The 19,124-nt window shown below is 46.5% G+C and overlaps 2 protein-coding genes across 6 annotated transcripts in view; one reads left to right on the top strand and one right to left on the bottom strand.

The window, feature by feature from the left end:
• The window catches only part of Angpt2 (angiopoietin 2), a 52,396-nt gene extending 35,712 nt beyond the window's left edge, over positions 1-16,684 (top strand). Inside the window, exons 4-9 of the mRNA XM_075986289.1 lie at positions 730-962; positions 3,279-3,409; positions 8,350-8,451; positions 9,515-9,681; positions 13,199-13,329; positions 15,805-16,684. Of these exons, the coding sequence (XP_075842404.1) occupies positions 730-962; positions 3,279-3,409; positions 8,350-8,451; positions 9,515-9,681; positions 13,199-13,329; positions 15,805-15,965 (925 nt within the window). The 3' untranslated portion in view covers positions 15,966-16,684. The remainder of the gene's footprint in view (positions 1-729; positions 963-3,278; positions 3,410-8,349; positions 8,452-9,514; positions 9,682-13,198; positions 13,330-15,804) is intronic.
• Positions 1-19,124, bottom strand: part of Mcph1 (microcephalin 1) — a 199,832-nt gene that overhangs the window by 95,237 nt on the left and 85,471 nt on the right. For all 5 annotated transcript variants that reach the window (XM_075986286.1, XM_075986284.1, XM_075986287.1 and 2 more), the window contains one exon: positions 18,746-18,823. In XM_075986286.1, the coding sequence (XP_075842401.1) occupies positions 18,746-18,823 (78 nt within the window). The remainder of the gene's footprint in view (positions 1-18,745; positions 18,824-19,124) is intronic.

Raw genomic sequence — 19,124 nt, 5'->3', positions numbered from 1 at the left:
AATAGTTTAGGAAAAAGGAAACACAAGACCTGAGGTCTAATTCAAACTCCCTGCTCTCAAGGAAAGCACCGTGCAAGCATGCCTTGAAATAATAACCATCCTGTGAGCTTGTAGCAGACAGTGTTATTGACACACACAGTTTAGTGCCGAAGCCCGGTGTATTCCTGCACAGATAAGACTGCATACTCTGTCAGGTTTACACACATACACACATGTACACAATACACCTAAATTACCTGACCATGGCAATCTGAAAGATTTGTGGGGGGCTGTGAGAAATTTCCCTTTAAACTTAAAACAATGTTTTTTAAAAAGATTATTATTTTTATGCATATGATTTTTGCTTGCATGTAGGAATGTGCACAGCATGCATGCCTGGTGCCTGTGGAGGTCAGGAGAGGGAATCAGATCCCATAGAACTAGAATTAAGGAAGGTAGCTATGCTTACCAGTATACACATTCAGAAAATGGAGTTATGAGTTGTGAGCAGTCATAGGATTGCTGGGAACAGAACTAGATCTTCTACAAGAGCAGCTAGTGTGTCTAACCATGGAACCATATCTCTAGCCCCCAGATCTCTCCACTTTATATTGCATTTTAACCAAGCAGAAGTCCAAGAAACAAAAAGATTTATTAGCTTTGGAAATGATGAGATCTTACCAAGCACTTGTCTGGCAAGGTCCCGAGGCCTCTGGGACTCCCTGCGCTTACAAACACCTTTCCTGTTAGCTTCCTAGAAAAGAAGGTGCTGGCCATGGAGGACAAGCACAGTGTGCAGCTGCAGTCCATGAAGGAGCAGAAGGATCAGCTCCAGGTGCTCGTGTCCAAGCAGAGCTCAGTCATCGATGAGCTGGAGAAGAAGCTGGTGACGGCCACCGTGAACAACTCAGTCCTTCAGAAGCAGCAGCATGACCTCATGGAGACGGTCAACAGCCTGCTGACCATGATGTCAGCTCCAAACTGTGAGTGGACCTCCTTACTCCCAATGACTTATGGTTAGCGGACCCTCAAAACTCCAACAGGATCTCTCTTAGGTGTTTCATCCAGTAGTACAAGACTCTCAGCAGAGGCCAAGCACAGAGGAGGCAAAGAATGAGGAGAGCATGCATTATACTAATTATCATGAAACACTAACTCCAGTTTGTGTGCATGTGTGCATATTCATGTGTGTGCATGTTTGTGGGCACATGCATTCACGCGTGTCTAAGCTAGTGGTTCTCAACCTTCTGATGCTGTGACCCTTTAATACAGTTCCTCATGGTGTGGTGACCCCCAATCATAAAATTATTTTGGTTGCTACTTCATACCTGTAATTTTGCTACTATCACAACTCATAATATAGATATCTGTGTTTCCCAATAATCTTAAGTGACTCCCACTAAGGGGCTGTTTGACCCTCAAAGAGGTTGTGACCCACAGGTTGAGAACTGCAGATCTAGAGATTGGAAGTCGACCTCTGGTGTTGTTCCTCAGGTGCTATTCATGTTGTCTTTAGGGGCAGTCTCCCACAAGGAACCTGGAGCACAGAGTAGGCAGGGCTCACCAGGCAGGGAGCTGTAGGGATCTCTTCCCCCTCCCCCTCCCCAGCACTGAGATTATAGGTGTGCGGCCATGTCTGGCTTTGTTTTGGATGTGAGTTTCTAGAGATCAACCTCAAGTCCCCACACCTGCAAAGTAAGCCTTTACCAACAGCTACCACTTCAACCCTCAAAAACAGTTCTGATTCATGGCTGCAGGGTTCTCATCTTGAGTTAGCTCCCTCATCAGTCAACCGGAGGAGGCTAGCAAGCTATTAAGCTATAGCGAATCTTTCTTCTTTGGCTTTCAAATGGGAAAACTGCCCTGGGCCCATAGGAAGGCTAGAGACACAGGTGAGAGCCCCCGTTCCCTGTCACTGATGTACAGTTGGTATCATGGCAGCACCAGCTCCTATCTCTTTCCATTCCTTTAAACATATTTAGCTTTCTTCCTGCCACTTTTACTTGTTAGATTCTTTTACTTACTGAGGGTGGGGGAGGGAGATAAAGAAAATCTTCAGTCATTAGTTAAAGATGGGACGTACCATTCATCTTTGTAGTGTTTTTCTGTGGGATTTTTTTTTCCTAACTGAATTTGACTTTATTCATACTGTGGCTTATTTCATGATGTTGCCTCAGTTGGTGCTTGGCAGGTAGAAATGGCAGGTGGAGAAAGAATGGCAAGTTGAAACAACTATAGCAGAATTAAAATCTAAAGGAATTTTATAAGCCTGCAAGGTTTGGACTTGAAGAATTTAAACACACAGATAAATAGGCATTGTGCTCCCACAGATGTGCAGGCTATTATGCACCCCCAAAGGACACTAAGTATGCCCATTCAATACTGGATGTATGTGTGGACGTGGTGCTTGTGGAGGCACATGTGTGTGCGCTCCTGTACATGCAGGGAAAGGCCTGGAGAAGATGCTGAGTGGCCTGCTTCAGCACTCTCTGCCTTCTTCTCTTGAGACAGGGTCTCTCACTGAACCAGAGCTAGGCCAACAAGCTATAGAAATCTTTCCATCTCCTGTCCCCAAGCACTGGGGTTACAGGTGTGTGCCGCCACATTGGGGATATTATATGAGTGCTAGGATCTGAATTTTGGTTCTCAGGCTTGCTCAGCAAATACTCTGACTTAACTTGGAGCCCTCTCTGCAGGCTTCCATTTCAAACTCGAAGAAAAGATTAAAGACTTAGCCTCAGACACACCAAGAACGGCCAGTGTGTACATTCTGACTTCAGGGAGACAATCAGCGAAAGGGATCTGGGGTTGGTGGTAGAGGAATTGCTGTTTCAGGGGCACCCTCCCTTTGTTCTTTTACAATGTTTGCTCAAGTCTAGTCAAGAGGGGTTTTTTTTTAAGGAGTGGCTTATCACAGCTCATTATGAAGTACCCACATTACACATAGTTGGCTTTAACAGGGAGGGAAGCTGGCAAGGTGGCTCACTGGGTAAAGGTGCTTGCCACCAAAAATCCTGTGTTAGATCCTAGGACTCTCATGGTGGAAGGAAAACCAACTCCAGCAGATTGTCCTCTGACTGCCACAGCCACACAAGGCACAGCTGTGAGCACACACAAATAAATACATTTGAGCTAATTGTACTAATTTTCCAAAGTGACAGGAAAACATGCTTCAAGAGTAACTCTGGGGCAAGTACAGTCTGTCCCGCTTACACGAGAACAAATGACTAAGTACTGAATAATAGGCTTCTCTCCATTCACAAACGCCACTGAAATGCCCCGCTGCTTTTTAAACACAGCTAAGAGCTCTGCTGCTGTCCCCAAAGAAGAGCAAAGCACCTACAAAGACTGTGCGGAAGTCTTCAAGTCAGGCCTCAGCACCAGTGGCATCTACACGCTGACCTTTCCCAACTCCACAGAAGAGATCAAGGTAAGAAAGGACGCCTACAGCAGTCATGGGGGCACCCCTGAGTCACTGCAAAGGCCAAGGAACCCCTGAGCACCCATTCCGTGTCCTTCCCAGGCACACACTGAGGGCTCTGCTGTTGCTGGGTACAGAGCAGGGATGTTGAGCATGGCCTGCAGCTCTACCTCCCTCTGTAAGCATGTCCTGCTGAAATGACGAGACAGTCGGATGTCCCCCACCCCACTCCCGACCCCAGGTGCTGGCATCACCTCATTCATTTTAATGAACATCTCTTCCCCAAAGTGAAGTTGGATTAGCCAGAGTCTGTCCTTTAACCATCTCCCTAGGCAATAGTTGCATTCCTTTCTGGAGGAATGCACCGAGAACACACCTAATGCAACTGTTCTGAAGGGACTAATTTGCACACACTTCCCTTCTTGTCATACAAACTGCAGAAAGATCTGCACTTAGCAGCCAAAGTTGAGTTAGTCACTTTTTCTGAGGCAGGAGGATTCCTTGGGTCCAGATGTTCAAGGTTAGCTTGATAACTGAGACCCTTTCTAAACACAATGCCAAAACAAAAATACTTTTACTGCTTTGGAAGATTTCTTTGGCACTACTGGTTACTTTTTCTTTAGACTGCACGTGGGCTGAGCAGAGCACACATTACCAGCCCCTTTAGCGTCTGGCCTGCTTCACACCAGGACCTGCTCACAGGGTCCCCAGGAGGCTCAGGGCTCCACAGCTCACGTCGCAAGAATATGACCCCATTCAATGCAGTCCAGACATCCTGAGCACACTGTCCATGGGTGCAATTCTTTTTCCTCTCATATGGGGGAGTTCAGTTCAGTACCTGTTCTATCTGTAGAAAGCATTCAGAACCCCAGCCCTGTCCAGCACGGAAGGTTAACTAACACATGGGCAGACCAGGCCATCCACAAGCAGTCTGGTATACTGACGTACCATGAATAAGCCCAGGTAGACTGTATTTCAGATAATCACTTCCTGTAACTTCCCTGAGAGGTCTGACAAGGTAGAACGAACGACATTGCCCAAGAATCAGTGCAAAGGGTCATGTGAACGCTGGACAGCCGTACATGCCCCTTGTTGTCAGGTATGCTTGCATCGACAAGTCAGAGCAGCTACGCCCTGAGCCAGCATCACTTCAGGAACTGCACGGGATGCTGTGTAAAAACAGAAATTTCAGAGGCTCCTGGAAGCAGTATCTTTTTTTTAACGATTTATTATTCATATCAGTGTTTTGCCTGCATGTATATTTTGTGTGAGGGTGTTAGACCCTGGAGTTGCAGACAGTTGTGAGCTGCCATGTGGGTGCTGGTATTTGAACCTGGGTCTTCCGGAAGAGCAATCGGTGCTCTTAACCGCTGAGCCATCTCTCCAGCCCCAGCAGTATCTTTTTGAACTTAGTTTTATCTTCAGAATTTAGCATGCTATCAAAGAAAAATACAAGCATTTAAGTGTTTAAAGATGTGGAATTTGAAACAGTAACATACACTTCAATTATGAATTGCAAAGTAAATACTGTACTATTTAGGATAATACTTTGCAAAGAAATCTCTCTAATTCATTCATGCTGCTTTAAACCAACCTTGGAAATTGGTTAATGTCTCTGGTGGCCTAGAAGCAGAGCACCAGGAGGAGGGGGGAAACTGTACAGCTTGCTGCAGATGAAAAACCAGTAACCCCAGGCTGAGCGTCTCCACCGGCTCTGCGAGGCAGCTTGCAAGACAGTTCTTTGCATTCTGGTGTCTGTCACCAGATGTCTGCCTGCTCTTGGCCTGGTAATAATGGGGACAGGAGCACCCAGAATGGACAGAGGCTGTGAGCGCACCGTGAACACTGGAACCACACTGTCACATGGTCACGCTACTCTTGGGATGCTTTTCTGGGTTAGTGCCATTTCCTGCCAAACACCATGCTACCCTCAGCTTGACAGGGACAAAGACGGAAAGAGCGAGCACTTTGGATTCTGTGTCTAGGTCATGCTTAGACACAGATTTATATTCCTCTCAGATATTCTCAGTGAGATTAGACCTCTTTACACAGCAGGGGACAGTAAGTTTTCACAACCTTGATTTCTTTTCTAAAATCCCCGGTCTATGGGTGGTGTGATGGGCTGAGTGTGGTCCCTGGATGAGAGGATGGAAGGAGAGAATCAACTCTCAGAAGCCATCCTCTGACTTCCACTTGCATACTCCCCTCCACACAGAGACACGCAGAGAGAGACAGACCGACACACACACAGATCGCACATATGCTAATAACAAAGATTTAAAAAATTGAAATAACTGGGCTGAATTGTGCTGTTACCGGCAAACGCCCTTGCAGACTTGGAGTCCCACAAATGACAATGTGACCTTGTGCTGCTGACCTGTTACCCCACCTAGCATGGTAAGACAGACAAAGCATAACGCCAGAAATGGCCCTGGACAAAATAATACATGGAGCCTGCACAGAGCTCACAGCAGACACGGTCATCTCATTTAAAGGAAATAATGCTCACATCAAAGGCTTTAGGATTGCAAATTTACATCTGATTCATTTCACCAATTTACATTTACAGTAGGTTTTCATGTATGTAAGATACACAAGGCAAAAGGGCATCCGTGAGAAGCACAGGCACACGCGTTGCTAGTCAGAAGCACAATTGCTTCCTTCCCCAGATTGCTCAGGCTAAGACTTCTGATGCTCATGGATGTTTGCTATTTATTCACTCCAGCACGGCCTGAAGCTGGAGCACAGCACTTAACTCAAGCATCACTGCTGAAGAGCTTCAGGCTCTGGGTCCTTGTGCCAGGCCCAGGCATGCAAATCAAAGGCACTAAGCGCCTCCAGGTTTGTTGTAATGGAAGCGGGCATGCCTTGACTGGGTACCACTGCCTTTCAGATCCTTGTCGTTATCCCTGAGCATCTCCTGGCTATGTGGATACGCTACTAGAATACTATCTTTTGCACAAATTTCACAGCCCAGTGAACCGTGATTCTCTGTTTTCCACAGTGCTTTGTTCTTCATTTCTTAAAAATCTGGACAAAGTATTAAGAGAATGTTCTAGTAACTTTGTCATGGTCACTAATGGAGTCAAAGACAAGAAAAACACGGTTCGCTTAATTTATTTATGTACTAGCAGTGACCCTCAAAGTTGGGAGTTATGCTTCTGACTCCCACAGAGCAAAATGGTCCTCTAAGCAGGAAAGAGACTTCTTTAAATACCACCCATCAACTACCTCCATTGTAATGATTCTGACCCCACGGAATCAGATGTTATTAGAACACAGTGGGCTCACTACAAACATTTCTTCCCATCTATCAACATGCCACTCAGGATGTTGGGCAGTTAACTTCTGTGCACAACCACTAGGTCCTTACCTAGTATAGCTGCTTCATCAGTGTGCTAAGGAGTTTTAAGAAGAAAAACTGACACAGTGGTACAGCACTGGTCAGCTGGTTGATTGCAGGCAAGTAAGATGGAGGACCTCACGAACTGACTTCAGCATGGATCTGGGCTAAAGGACTTTTCGTCCATTGACAAAAGGTTCCCGTTTTTCGGCTTTGGGCAGCATGAGCATGATGTCATGGAAAAGGGATGATGGCTCAGATCCTATTCTTCACTACCAGCTGGGTAACTGACCAGAGGAATTGGTGTTAAGTCAATCGTGTCCGGAGTTTGCAGTGGTGGTGAAAATGCAAGGGACACAAATGACAGTGGCTAATTAATTAAGCATCAGTACATGACGGCAACCGGAGGCAGACCTGTTATATGCATTTGTATGATTCTACTGAGGAAGTAATCTCCTTATAAGCAAATACAACTTTGTTTCACCCCAGTGTCAGTGGGGCAGGAGACATGAGCTCAGAGTCTTCATGGAGAGGGAGAATGGTGCTGGACAGACACCTCAACAAAGCAGCCCACTAACGGTCTCAAGGTCCATGAATGACGGGGCCAACAACGTGGACTCCTGGGGGCTTGGTTCTTTGTAGGTAATACAAACAGGATGAGAGGCTCTCATGACTCTTTTAGCTCTCGTCCCTATGATCCTAACTCACAAATACAGAGCAGTTATATTTAGGCTAATCCTGGAAAAATGGTCTCCTTAGTATGCAAAGACCAAGACACTCAACAAAGAAACTGGTTGTGAACCTTACTATTCATACCATGTGTGCTGTAGGGAAATTATCTTATTTTCTGGAAAACTTTTGTTTTTGGTACTACTGTAATCTTATAATTGAAAAATATTATAATCTTATTTTCAAGGGTTTTTAATTATACAATAAAACTCCAGCTGAGTTGAAATTAAGCATGCAAGTCCAAAGAATTTTGTGTTCTGGACAAAATTTTTTAAGACCACTGAGGCAGTTTAAAAGCAGAAATAAAATACTGGGGGAAAATGCCACAGGCAGCAAGGGATGTGTGCAGAAGCCTAAATGCAAACCCCCGTGTCGGAGCTGCCTAGCTAAGCTGGGTCACACGGTGCTGGCACTCCTGAACCCCCAGGCCCTCACGGGCAGGAATCCACCAATAAACTGGCGTTTTCTGCACACAATGGAAGTCCCGCAGCTCCAGAGCATGGGAATGTGACGAGAGGTTGGTACTGTAGTGACAGAGCAGTAACTCTACAGCGTGGACGTAGCTGGCAGTGAGGGTTGTCAACGCTGTGAACACAAGTCTCTGGTTTTCTACGAGTTGCAGATGTGGGATCTGAGGGGAATCTGCCAGTCTCCTGATCACAAGGAGTCACTCCCCAAAACAACTCTGGGGTGGGACTCTTTAGCCAGAGCCCACGACGAGGAGTCCACTTTTCACCCGTGTGTCATGTTACCCTGCTGCGTGTCGACCATCACCATTCTAAATGCTTCCAGTACACTCTAGGAATCTGACAATTTACCCCTCAGAACAACGGTCACCATCGCTCACCATGTGATGACTGTGTGCTTTGTCCTGTAGGCCTACTGTGATATGGACGCGAGTGGAGGTGGGTGGACAGTCATCCAGCACCGGGAAGACGGTACCGTTGATTTCCAGAGAACGTGGAAAGAATATAAAGAGGTAAGGAGGCGTGCTAAGCCACCATGAAAAAATACTTTCCCCCAAAGTAACTGAAATATAATACAAAGCACCCCAGGCAAGCTGCTCGGTTGGAGGCATAATTAATTAATAATTAATGGCAGAAACATCCCAGGGTGCCGAGCTGAGTGTTACAATTTTATCTCTGCCCATGGTCATGTCAGTGGCTTTAAATATTCTAACAGCAGTTTCCTTCTGAGAACAGCTCAGTTCCTTAAATTTGACTTTTTTAAAAATTTATTTTTATTTTATGTTCATTGGTGTTTTCTCTGCATGTATGTCTGTGTAAGGGTGTCAGAAACCCTGGGACTGTAGTTACAGATATGTGTAAGCAGCCATGTGGGAACCTTGGTCCTTTGGAAGAGCAGCTATTACTCTTAACCACTGAGCTATCTCTCCAGGCCTAAACTTGACCTTTAAAAATCTATTTGCTGAGCCGGGCAGTGGTGGTGCACACCATTAATCCCAGTACTCAGGAGGCAGAGGCAGGCGGTTCTCTGTGAGTTTGAGGCCAGCCTGATTTACAAAGCAAGTTCCAGGATAGGCTCCAAAGCCACAGAGAAACCCTGTCTTGAAAAAAACCAACATCAAAAATCTATTTCCTGAGCTGGGGACATGACCCATGCATAAAATACTTGTTATGTAAGTGTGGTTACCTAAGTTTGAATCCTCAGAACCCATATAGAGCTTGGACATGGTGACCTTCACCTGTAACCCCATGCCAAAAGGAGAAACAAAGACACGTGAGTCCCCAGAACCCAGTGGCCAGCTAGCCTTGTATGTGCAGTGGTGAATGAGACACAGGTGGAAGGCTAGAGCTAACACCCGAGGTGTTGGTGACTTCCACAAACACACTTTGGTACACATTCACCCCATTCTCTGTTTCTCTGTCTCTCTCTTTCAAAATTAATTAAAATCGTCCCTGTGTATAAGACCTTACATTTCTAGTAGGGAGTAGCATCTGCTGACCGCACCATACGCAGATGGATTCCAGACACAAAGAACAACAAAACCAGCAGGCTAACTGAAGTGCTCTTGGCCGCAGGGGTTCGGGAGCCCTCTGGGAGAGTACTGGCTGGGGAACGAGTTTATCTCACAGCTGACCAACCGGCAGCGCTATGTGCTTAAGATCCAGCTGAAGGACTGGGAAGGCAACGAGGCATACTCGCTGTATGAGCACTTCTACCTCTCCAGTGAAGAGCTCAACTACAGGTAAGTAAGCTGTCACTGAGAAAAATCCAGAAACTAAGAGCCACGCTCATCCAAACACGATGCAGAACTGTTCCGTATTGCACGGCTCTCTCTTAGAGGTGCTGCACTGCTCCCTTTAAAAACTCTAGCAATATAACTCCCTAGTGTCGCACTTGTCTAGCATGGGCAAGACCCACAATTCAGTTCCTAGGAGACAGATGAGAGATAGACAGGCAGAGGACAGACTTCTAACCGTGGTCAAACAACATGCAGGAAACTGTGAGGGTGGTTTTGTAGCTGTTGCTTTCCTGTGTGTGCATGGCAGACAGCAAGCAATTAAGAGCCCCATGTAGAATTAGGGAGCAGAAAATAGCCCTTTGATATGTATTTTGTATAACAGCAGACATGCTGTTTTCTTCCCAAAGGTATTAACTTAGACCCCCCTCCCCCTTTCTGAAGTTTAAACAGTTGTGTTCGATTCCAAATTAAAGAGCAGAAAGCACACCTGAGTCCCGGTGCCTCCTTAGTGGCTCATTCCCCCCTAGCCCCCCATCTGACAACAGTAACCAAATGCTCCAAGGGCACGGGCAGCCCTGAAGACACACTCTGCTGTAAAGCATGGGTAGGAGGAGATCAGCAAGGACGACCAGAGCCACGCATGAGGTTGTGGCGTCAGTGTGTACAGCATGCTCTCAAATCCAGGTTCCACAGGGGTGTTGGGCAGGAAGGGTGGGATGGTAGCACCAAAGAAACAGATGGAAGCACAGCTGAGCACAGGCATCCCAAGAATGCGGGCACCTGTTCACAGAGCACGCAGCAAAGCTACTGAAGCCACAGAGGGTGAGTGACGCACAACAGGCACTCCACAAACAAAGCCATGGCCCACAGTGCCACCTCCACGTCAGAGGCGCCCAAGCCTGTGGAGAGGAAGCCTGACTACGAAGTCCTTGGCTGGTGTCCTGCGGAGGTCACAGTGGACAGCACAGGGAAGCCGGCTCAGAGTCTGGGGCCTGACCTGAGAGCTACGTGCTGCCCAGAGCAGCCTGCTATTTACAGACAGTGGGTGAGGATTCAGAAGCTGTTTTCAAAACAGACCAGGCCTAATGTGACTTTGGAACGGTTGGGGAGGCCCTCAGTGACCTTCTAGCACAGCTCAGGCTTCTCTGGAGCGGGGAGATGAATGGGAGGAGATGCACTGTCCCTGTCCCCAGCAGGTCGCACCTGACCGCAGAGCCTAGCAGTCACGATTCTGAGACACGCGTGCTCTTCATTGTGCTGACTCCAAACTAAACGTTTCCTCCACTGGCAGCAGCTAGGAATCTACAATAGAGGAATTAACTTTTTTAAAGATGAAAGAAACACAGAAATGAAGAATTAGCTTGTTTACATAAGGAGATTTTACAAAATGGGTCAGCACCCTTGCACACTGACATAATAAAAATATGTTAAGCTGAGGTTCCTTTGGAAATGCAAACACAGTTTGAATATACTATTTGAAAAGAAAACCTGCTGGTTTTGAGGCTTAATTTATTTGGAAATGTGAAACAAATACTCTATAAAAACTCGCTACAGTGATTAGCAGGGCGATAACATGGTAGGTGGAGCATCATACAACTCAGAGTGACTGAGGCTCACACCCGACTGTGCTTCTCGCCAACGAGAAAAGGAGGAAAATTGAAAGTGTATAAGAAAGGGGTATATAGCGATTGGATAATTAGTTGGTGGGCCTGCCTGACACCCCCCCCCCCGCCACCCCAGGATTTATGGAGCCCAAGCTGGTCTTGAACTTTCTATGTAGCCAAGGATGACCTCAAACTCCATATCCTCCAGCCTCCACCTTTAAATGCTAGGATTACAGGCAAGGGCACTTTCATGGCCAGTTCATGGCTGTTCTTAATAACAGATTTGAAAGAATGCTTGTATCTGGTAGGCTTCCAAAGGACTTAAAAATTGAACAACCTTTCAAATAGAGACTAATAAAAATAGCTTTCTCTCTTATATTACTTGCCTTTGGGGGACACTTAATGAGTCCCCTGAGCATTGACCTTTCAAAGAAGACAAGAGACTGAAAAGGAAGACAAGCCTTAAGGGGGGGGAGGGAAGCTGCTGCGGGGTAGCACATATCCGGCCTGCCTAGGCTTGAGGAGAAGGACCGGAAAGAAACGTGTTTCAGAATCCCAAATACCAAAGAGCTAGGATTCCACACACTGCATCCGGTGTCCTGGGTCTGCCATGAGCACTCACTGTATATACCTGTGGCAGAGCCCTGGACAGTGGTCCCTCCTCTCTGCCTGTCCCCACATGAGATTCTGACAACTGAATCCCGAGGTGCTTGTTGGCAAGGGCAGAAAGTTTTACAAAGAAGAGTACATTTAGGGGCTCAAAGGATACTTCCCGGTCACCACTGCAGGGATTCCACTTATGGCAAGTAGGCACAGAGCCTCTTCTGTCTAGATCTCATCATGTCATGGTGTTTAGCATGCTCGTCTCCCAGAGCTGGGCACTGGCATGCTAAGGCACCAACATGACATCCTTGCAGCCTCGCTACCATGTGAAACCCAGCTCTGGCCTGCCGTGCACCCTCTGCCCACAGGCAGTTTGCAACAGTGATATAATCGTCTACAGAACTGTATGTTCTAACTGGGCATGCTGTACATGTCTGAGTCCAGCACTTGGGAGGCTTAGGCAGGAGACTGCCATAAGTTCAAGGTCAATTTGGACTGTACAGTGAGTTCTAGGCCATCGTGAGCTATAGTGTGCAACCCTGTCTCAAAACCAAAACATTGAACAAACAAATGATTACGCTTGTCCTTTTTCTTAGACTTCCCTTGTTGGCACAGTTGCCTGCTGCCAGCCACACTTTGGCTATGATCAGGTGTCTGAGCACTGACACTGACTCCCTTCCTAACAGGGAACAGTTTATTATACCAGTGTTCAGAATCAAGGCAAAGCAGCTGCAAGGATTTACTTTCTTTCTTTTTTCTTTTTTTTTGGATTTTTCAAGACAGGGTTTCTCAAGGATTTACTTTCTATACAGCACCGGAGATCTATCCCAAACTCAAGACCCGCTCTATATCTCCTAGTCTCTCCATCCTAACTCCCACCCGTTCGGAACACAGAGAGGGTATCCGGGCATTCCAGCATTCCAGAACCCATTCCACAGGGACTGTGGTTAGGGGTCTGTAGGGACACCGCTTTGCGCAGCAGTCCCCCCTCGCCCCCGCACCCCACAACTGCTTCTATTTATCTGGAGGCACTAGGAAAATGAATACAAAGCCCCACCAATCCCTGCTGATACTGATGCAGCAATGTGTTGAAGTCGTCACGAAAACATCCCTCTTGGTCGGAGGGTTTGATGATAAGTTGGTTCCTGTTTATACCAGTGCAAAATATTTTGTACAGAGTAGGCACTGGAGTGCACTAGCCGGCCCGAGTGCCTTCTGTAGAATGGAATTCTTCACCATGAGAAATTTTCCACTACGGTGAATCAACAACCCCAGCCAGTGACAGTTTTTATTTTTTCCTTTGCACGTTCCAGGATTCACCTTACGGGACTTACAGGCACCGCAGGCAAAATAAGCAGCATCAGCCAGCCAGGAAGTGATTTTAGCACAAAGGATTCGGACAACGACAAATGCATCTGCAAGTGTTCCCAGATGCTCACGGGAGGTAGGCAACTCTTCCTATTTGTGTTGGCGAGGAGCAACTGCAGAGCCTAGAAGGCTGGCCGTGTGGCGCTCAGACTGGCATGGGGACAGTGGCCTTACTTTCATGAGGAGACATGCTAGCAGGATGTCAGTACACTGTTTTTTCTCCTTTTGGCCCATGTGTGAAGTGAGAACGACATGGAGCTGGAGCTGTCACTAGGCCAACAGTGTGTTCTCAGGACTCTCTGGAGTGAGCCCGGGAAATTAAGTGGATATGCGATATCCAGCGAGCTCTCCAGAGGCTGTGCTCACTGACCAGATGAAAGGGGCATGATTTAGCTCCATCTCACTTCATTTCTGTGTAATTGAACATCCGGTCAAGGACTTCTCAGCTGTCTCTTGTCAAGAGAGAGTGGGCAGGGGAGAGCTCAGTGGGTAAGGGACCTGACACATAAATACGAAGACTATGCTCAGGTCTCTAGGATCCCTGGGAAAAGCAGAGAGTATGGTGTGCTCCTCAATCCCTGTGCTGGGGCTTGAACTCATGAGTTTCAGTTTGGTAAGAAACTCTAGCTCAGGTCTGGGAGATGGCTTAGCTCATAAGGTGCTTGCTGTCAACTGACAACCTGAGTTTGATCCCTGGGTGCCTCGTGGCGAAAGGTGAGAACTGCTTCTCCCAAGTCATTTCCTGATCACCAGAGCAATGCTGTGGCATGACCCCACCATAAATAAATAAAATTTAATTAAAAAATAAAAAGGTAGGTTGCTGCTAAGATAAGAAAAAGATCTGAGCTTGACTCACATGTACTCGTCAGTCAAGAATCCTCTGTCAACAGTAACAAGAAGATTTACTTGCAAAAATGAAATGAAATTCAGAGCTTAAAATTCCACAGAAGAACTAGGACCCTGGAGTTCATGGGAGAACAGAGCGGCCACTTGGCGGCATGAGTTGTCCCCATTGGTTGTAATTATTCAAAGGAAAGAATGCTATTGAACTCATTTCGGAAGGGGAAGACGCTCTCACCTCACTGCAACAATCCACTTTAACATCAATGACAAGGGCGGTGGGTTCTGGGGCTGTGTCACACTTAATCCCAAGTCCTGCTGCCATTCCCACACTGAGCCCTCTCTGGAAAGGCTGGCTGTTTCCAGACCACCCGTGTGCTGCTACTCCAGAGAGCAGGAGAACTGCTTCATAACCAAGGACACAATCTATTTATTTACCTAGTTCAAGATTTAGGGGCTGAAAATGGAGCTGGGGAGGAGGCAAGCAGCCAGGGAAGGAAAATGGGAGGTCTGGGCTGAAAGAGGCCACTTTCCAAGCCATGGGCGGGCCCGTGGGAAAGCTGGCCTGTGGAGGAGACATCTGCAGGATGGGGCATGGATGGTGCCTGAAGGTTAAGGCAGATCTGTTACTGACACTTCTCCACCTTCTAAGGGTTTTGTACAACACAGAGTCTTCTTATAGACCTCCATTTATCAGAATCACCAGCTAGGACTGTCTCCAGCCAGCAGGGTCCAGGGAAATAGCTGCACTCTATAGGAACTTAGAGAAGCTGCCCTAGTGTGTCCCACATGCCCCGAGATAGCCTCTTAGTTGGTATTTCATCTACGTTCTTTACTATCAATTCTTGTCATTGTTTTCTGTATTTAAAGACAAACATAAATACTATCAGTAATCTCATGTAATCGGTGTCCTTCCCACTTGAGGCTTAGAGATGAATTCAGACTAGTACACCATCCACGTTACTGCTTCATATAGCAAATCCTATCACCAGCTCTGCTCCTATTTGTGGGATCTGGAGTGACCATGAAGAAGGTCCTTGCTATGCCTGACTCTCCCTTAGTACTCTTCCTTATAGCCTTAAAGTTTCTTTTTCCCTAGCTCCATGGAGCACTGGGCACTTGGCTTCTATTCCAACCAAAACAATTTGATGGAGGGGAGTGGGAATCGTTTGGTCCATCCCGCTGTTGAGACTCCTATGTATACCTCCAGTTTCACCATGTCTTCACCCCACCAATGTAGTCATGGATGACAGACAGGCTTCTCACACAGCACTGACCAACATTTCTCCATGCTGCAAGGCTTCTGCACAGAAGGAGCTAGAAAGTGTGTAAGGACACACGCAACAATGAAACTGTGACTGCACAGGTGTGAAGTGTGTGTCTGGGGAGTGAGGAATCAACGTGGCTCTTCTTACACCGTGAGGGTGTGTACGCACCTTCTTTGAAGCTAAAAATCAATGTGGCTCTTCTTACACCGTGAGGGTGTGTACGCACCTTCTTTGAAGCTAAAAATCAATGTGGCTCTTCTTACACCGTGAGGGTGTGTACGCACCTTCTTTGAAGCTAAAAATCAATGTGGCTCTTCTTACACCGTGAGGGTGTGTACGCACCTTCTTTGAAGCTAAAAACTGATGAGCACACCTGAGCCCTCCTCCCGTGCTGACACAGGTGCCACCACCCACGCCTAATTCCTTCTGTTTCACTTTCACAGGATGGTGGTTTGATGCATGTGGTCCTTCCAACTTGAACGGACAGTACTATCCACAAAAGCAGAGCACGAATAAGTTCAATGGTATCAAGTGGTACTACTGGAAGGGGTCCGGCTACTCGCTCAAGGCCACAACCATGATGATTCGGCCGGCAGATTTCTAAACGCCTCCTATACCACCAGAAGAGTGTACTGTGTCCAAAGATTAACCCAAAGCACTGAGAGACACCGATGCACAGCAGTTCCTTTCTCCATCGGGAGGTGCTTCCGGGGGTGGGGAGGATCTCTGTGTGCCAGACTGAAGCACAACACTTAAGCCTGCACCAGTAGCCAACTCAAGGCAACCCAAAGGCACTGTGGTCCAGAGAAACCCCTGGGGAAGGTGGCGCTGAGGCTGAGAACCAGAGGGACAGCATGCAGACTGCCACAAGGAAGGACGTTACGTGAGAGTTCATCAGTCAATAACTGGAAAACAGAACTTAGGGAAGATAATCTTGGAATCACCTCCGAGCACGCGTATAGATTGCAGGGATATGCAGCACAGCTGTCATGGTGACAGACTGTATCCCCTCACCACGGCAGCGAGTATTCAGATTCTCTAAGTGCTGGCTACAGGTTGATATCTGGAGAAGCACAGTGCATTGTTTTCCTCTTAGGTGCCTTACATTTTCATTTGAAAACAACACATTTACCCATCTTTGACGGCTTAGTTTTTAACGGCTGGGTATTACTTCCTACATGGTGAAAGAGCCCACCTATCTGGAATTACCACCAAGCGGGTGCCATGCTGGTGTATGTGGAGACTGTACTATTTTGTTTTCCGCCTGGCTGATAAATATGAAGGTATTTTTAGTAATTAAATATAACTTATTAGTTGAGGTGATTATGTTTAATTTTTATGATAACATTTACAATTCTGTTCTTTGGTGTCACATACAAAACAAACCCCATGCCTCATGACAAAAGATTGCTTTTAGTGAAAAAAAACACTACTTCATGATGACGAGACCTCACCGCTGGGTTAGTGTATTCTATCCCAAAGATCTGCTCCCTAGTTTAAGAAGATATGTTTTAGAAAATGAAACTAAGTCTTGATTTTCGTGGTTGAGGGAAACCATCCCACTTGAGACAAAACCGAAGAAGTGTTTGAGAATGCCAAATCAAACTGTCCTGCTCACAGTATCACCAGAGGCTTTTAGAAAGTTGCAGAACACAACTTGATGCTTGGAACTGTTGAATCCTAATTCCTCGTGTCCTAACTTCTCGGAAGCTTGCAGAGTGCTGTCTCTATCAATGAGCACCTGCACAAAGCGGTGAGATGCAATTTCTCAGGTGCTTTCCTTACCTGTCCATCTGCCCTTCTCTGTCCAGATTTGGTTTGGCTTTGTTTTTTATATTTCTCTAACCCCACGGTTCTCAAACTTCCTAATCCTGTGGTCCTTTAATACAGTTCCTTATATTTTGGTGACCCCCACAACCTAAAATGATTTCATTGCTACTTTATAACTGTTGCTACAATTATGAATCCTAATGCAAGTATTTGATATGCAGGATATCTGATAAGCTAACCCCCAAGGGGTTGTGACCCACAGGTTGAGAAACACTGCTCTAACCCATTTTCTTTCAGGCAGCCTTGGTGATAGAAACCCTCACACACTGCTCTGGGCTCCAGTCAATCCGCAGACGCGGGTGGCCAAGGCACCATCTCTTCTGCCATGCTTCCTTTCCTACCAACTAACTCCAGAGTAAAGAACTCTTCCCTGCTTTCTGACCGCTGCTTCTATTATTACATTTAGGGAACACCGACGGGGCCAACATGGCTCTGTACCCAGTTAAAACATCTGACACCAGAACAACATCCCACAGCTTCAGACAGCAGCAAGGTTCCTGAAGGACCACAATGACAGGAAGTGAGGTGGTAGACCCAGAACAGCACTCTGCATTTACATCAGTCTCTCGTGAAGGCAGGAAGAAGAATTCCAATGGCAAACCTCCTGTGCGGCTCAGAATTATATACACTCTCTCAGGTCAGAGAACGGGAGGAATTCAGGCTTCTACTTTATACTTCGGCTCCTTACACAGTCCTTTAAACAAACAAACTTACTGGGAAGAATATTTTTTTCTGTTCTTAAGAAAACATTTACAAAGTTGAAAGGAAATCAAAACAGTAATCTCAAAAATGAAAACAAAACAATGCAGCGAGCTAGATGACTGAGCGCCTGGGGGGCAGAGTTCAGCTTCCTGCTGGGTCCCCGGCACAGGGCCACTTGGACAGCTATGTAAGAGCACCGGGGACAGCCAGAACGGCCACTGCCTTTCAGAGACTCATCTTCCCAAACGATAAACTGTCCCAAACCAGACAACATGTTTGGGAACAAAAGCCAACTTCTGTATAGCCCTGTTTCCAGTCAAACCTTAATTATTAGAGAAGTCAGAATTTAATTGGCAATTGTTTAGAATACTTAAGAGTCCATAAAGGTAGAATTTAGGACAAACCTCAGACTAAGACCACATCACAATGCTGCTGGCAGGCCATGATTTTTATACCTGTCAATTTTATCTGTATTAGCATTAGTTTTAAGAGTTGTCTTTTATTTTTAAAATTTGTTTTCTAGAGTCCCACAGGCTTTCATAATTAAATTATTTTTTTTCTTTTGGAGAAAGGTCTTACCTTATAGCCCAAGTTAGCAATGAACGTGCAGCAACCCCCCACAGTTCAGTTTCCCGAATCTGGACTGCCAGCGTAAGTGAACAAGCCTTTCCACAGTGACGTTTCTCATTGAGCTTTACAAGTGTTCCCATATGAGCTCACAAATCAGTCAACAGAGGCACTCATTTCTAGGGCAACATCCTTTTAGTCTGAGCGAGACCACCCTTAACCTAAGACACGGCGTTTCTTAGATCACCACACTGCATCTCCCACCACCGCACAGTGCTTACTCACCGGAGCTGCAGGGAAGGACTGAGAGAGTTCAAAGGGCTCCTCAGAAATCCAGTGACCCAACTCTAAAGACCACAGCACCTACAAGGGACACAACACACAGGGAACATTCGTCACAGGTTGATTTGCCTGTTGGGGGGCAGGTCAAAGTCACTTTGATTAGAACAAAAACAAAGTCCCCTGAAAGCCTAGCAAAGATGAACATTGCAGGCCTGAAACCCAGTCACCCCAATACTAGGGTGCTTTGGGAAGCTTCATGCTACCTACCTGTTACAGTCATTAACAAACACATACTAAAAAACCATCTTGCTATGTTTGGAAATGGGGGCCAGTACCCAGCTTCTGCTGCTGAGCTAAGATACCCACCAGAAGCAGAGAGGTT

The sequence above is a fragment of the Microtus pennsylvanicus genome, chromosome 9 (assembly GCF_037038515.1).
Source record: "Microtus pennsylvanicus isolate mMicPen1 chromosome 9, mMicPen1.hap1, whole genome shotgun sequence".
Taxonomy (NCBI): Eukaryota; Metazoa; Chordata; class Mammalia; order Rodentia; family Cricetidae; genus Microtus; species Microtus pennsylvanicus.
Note: the sequence above shows the minus strand (reverse complement) of the source record. Positions and strands in the feature narration are given on the sequence as shown.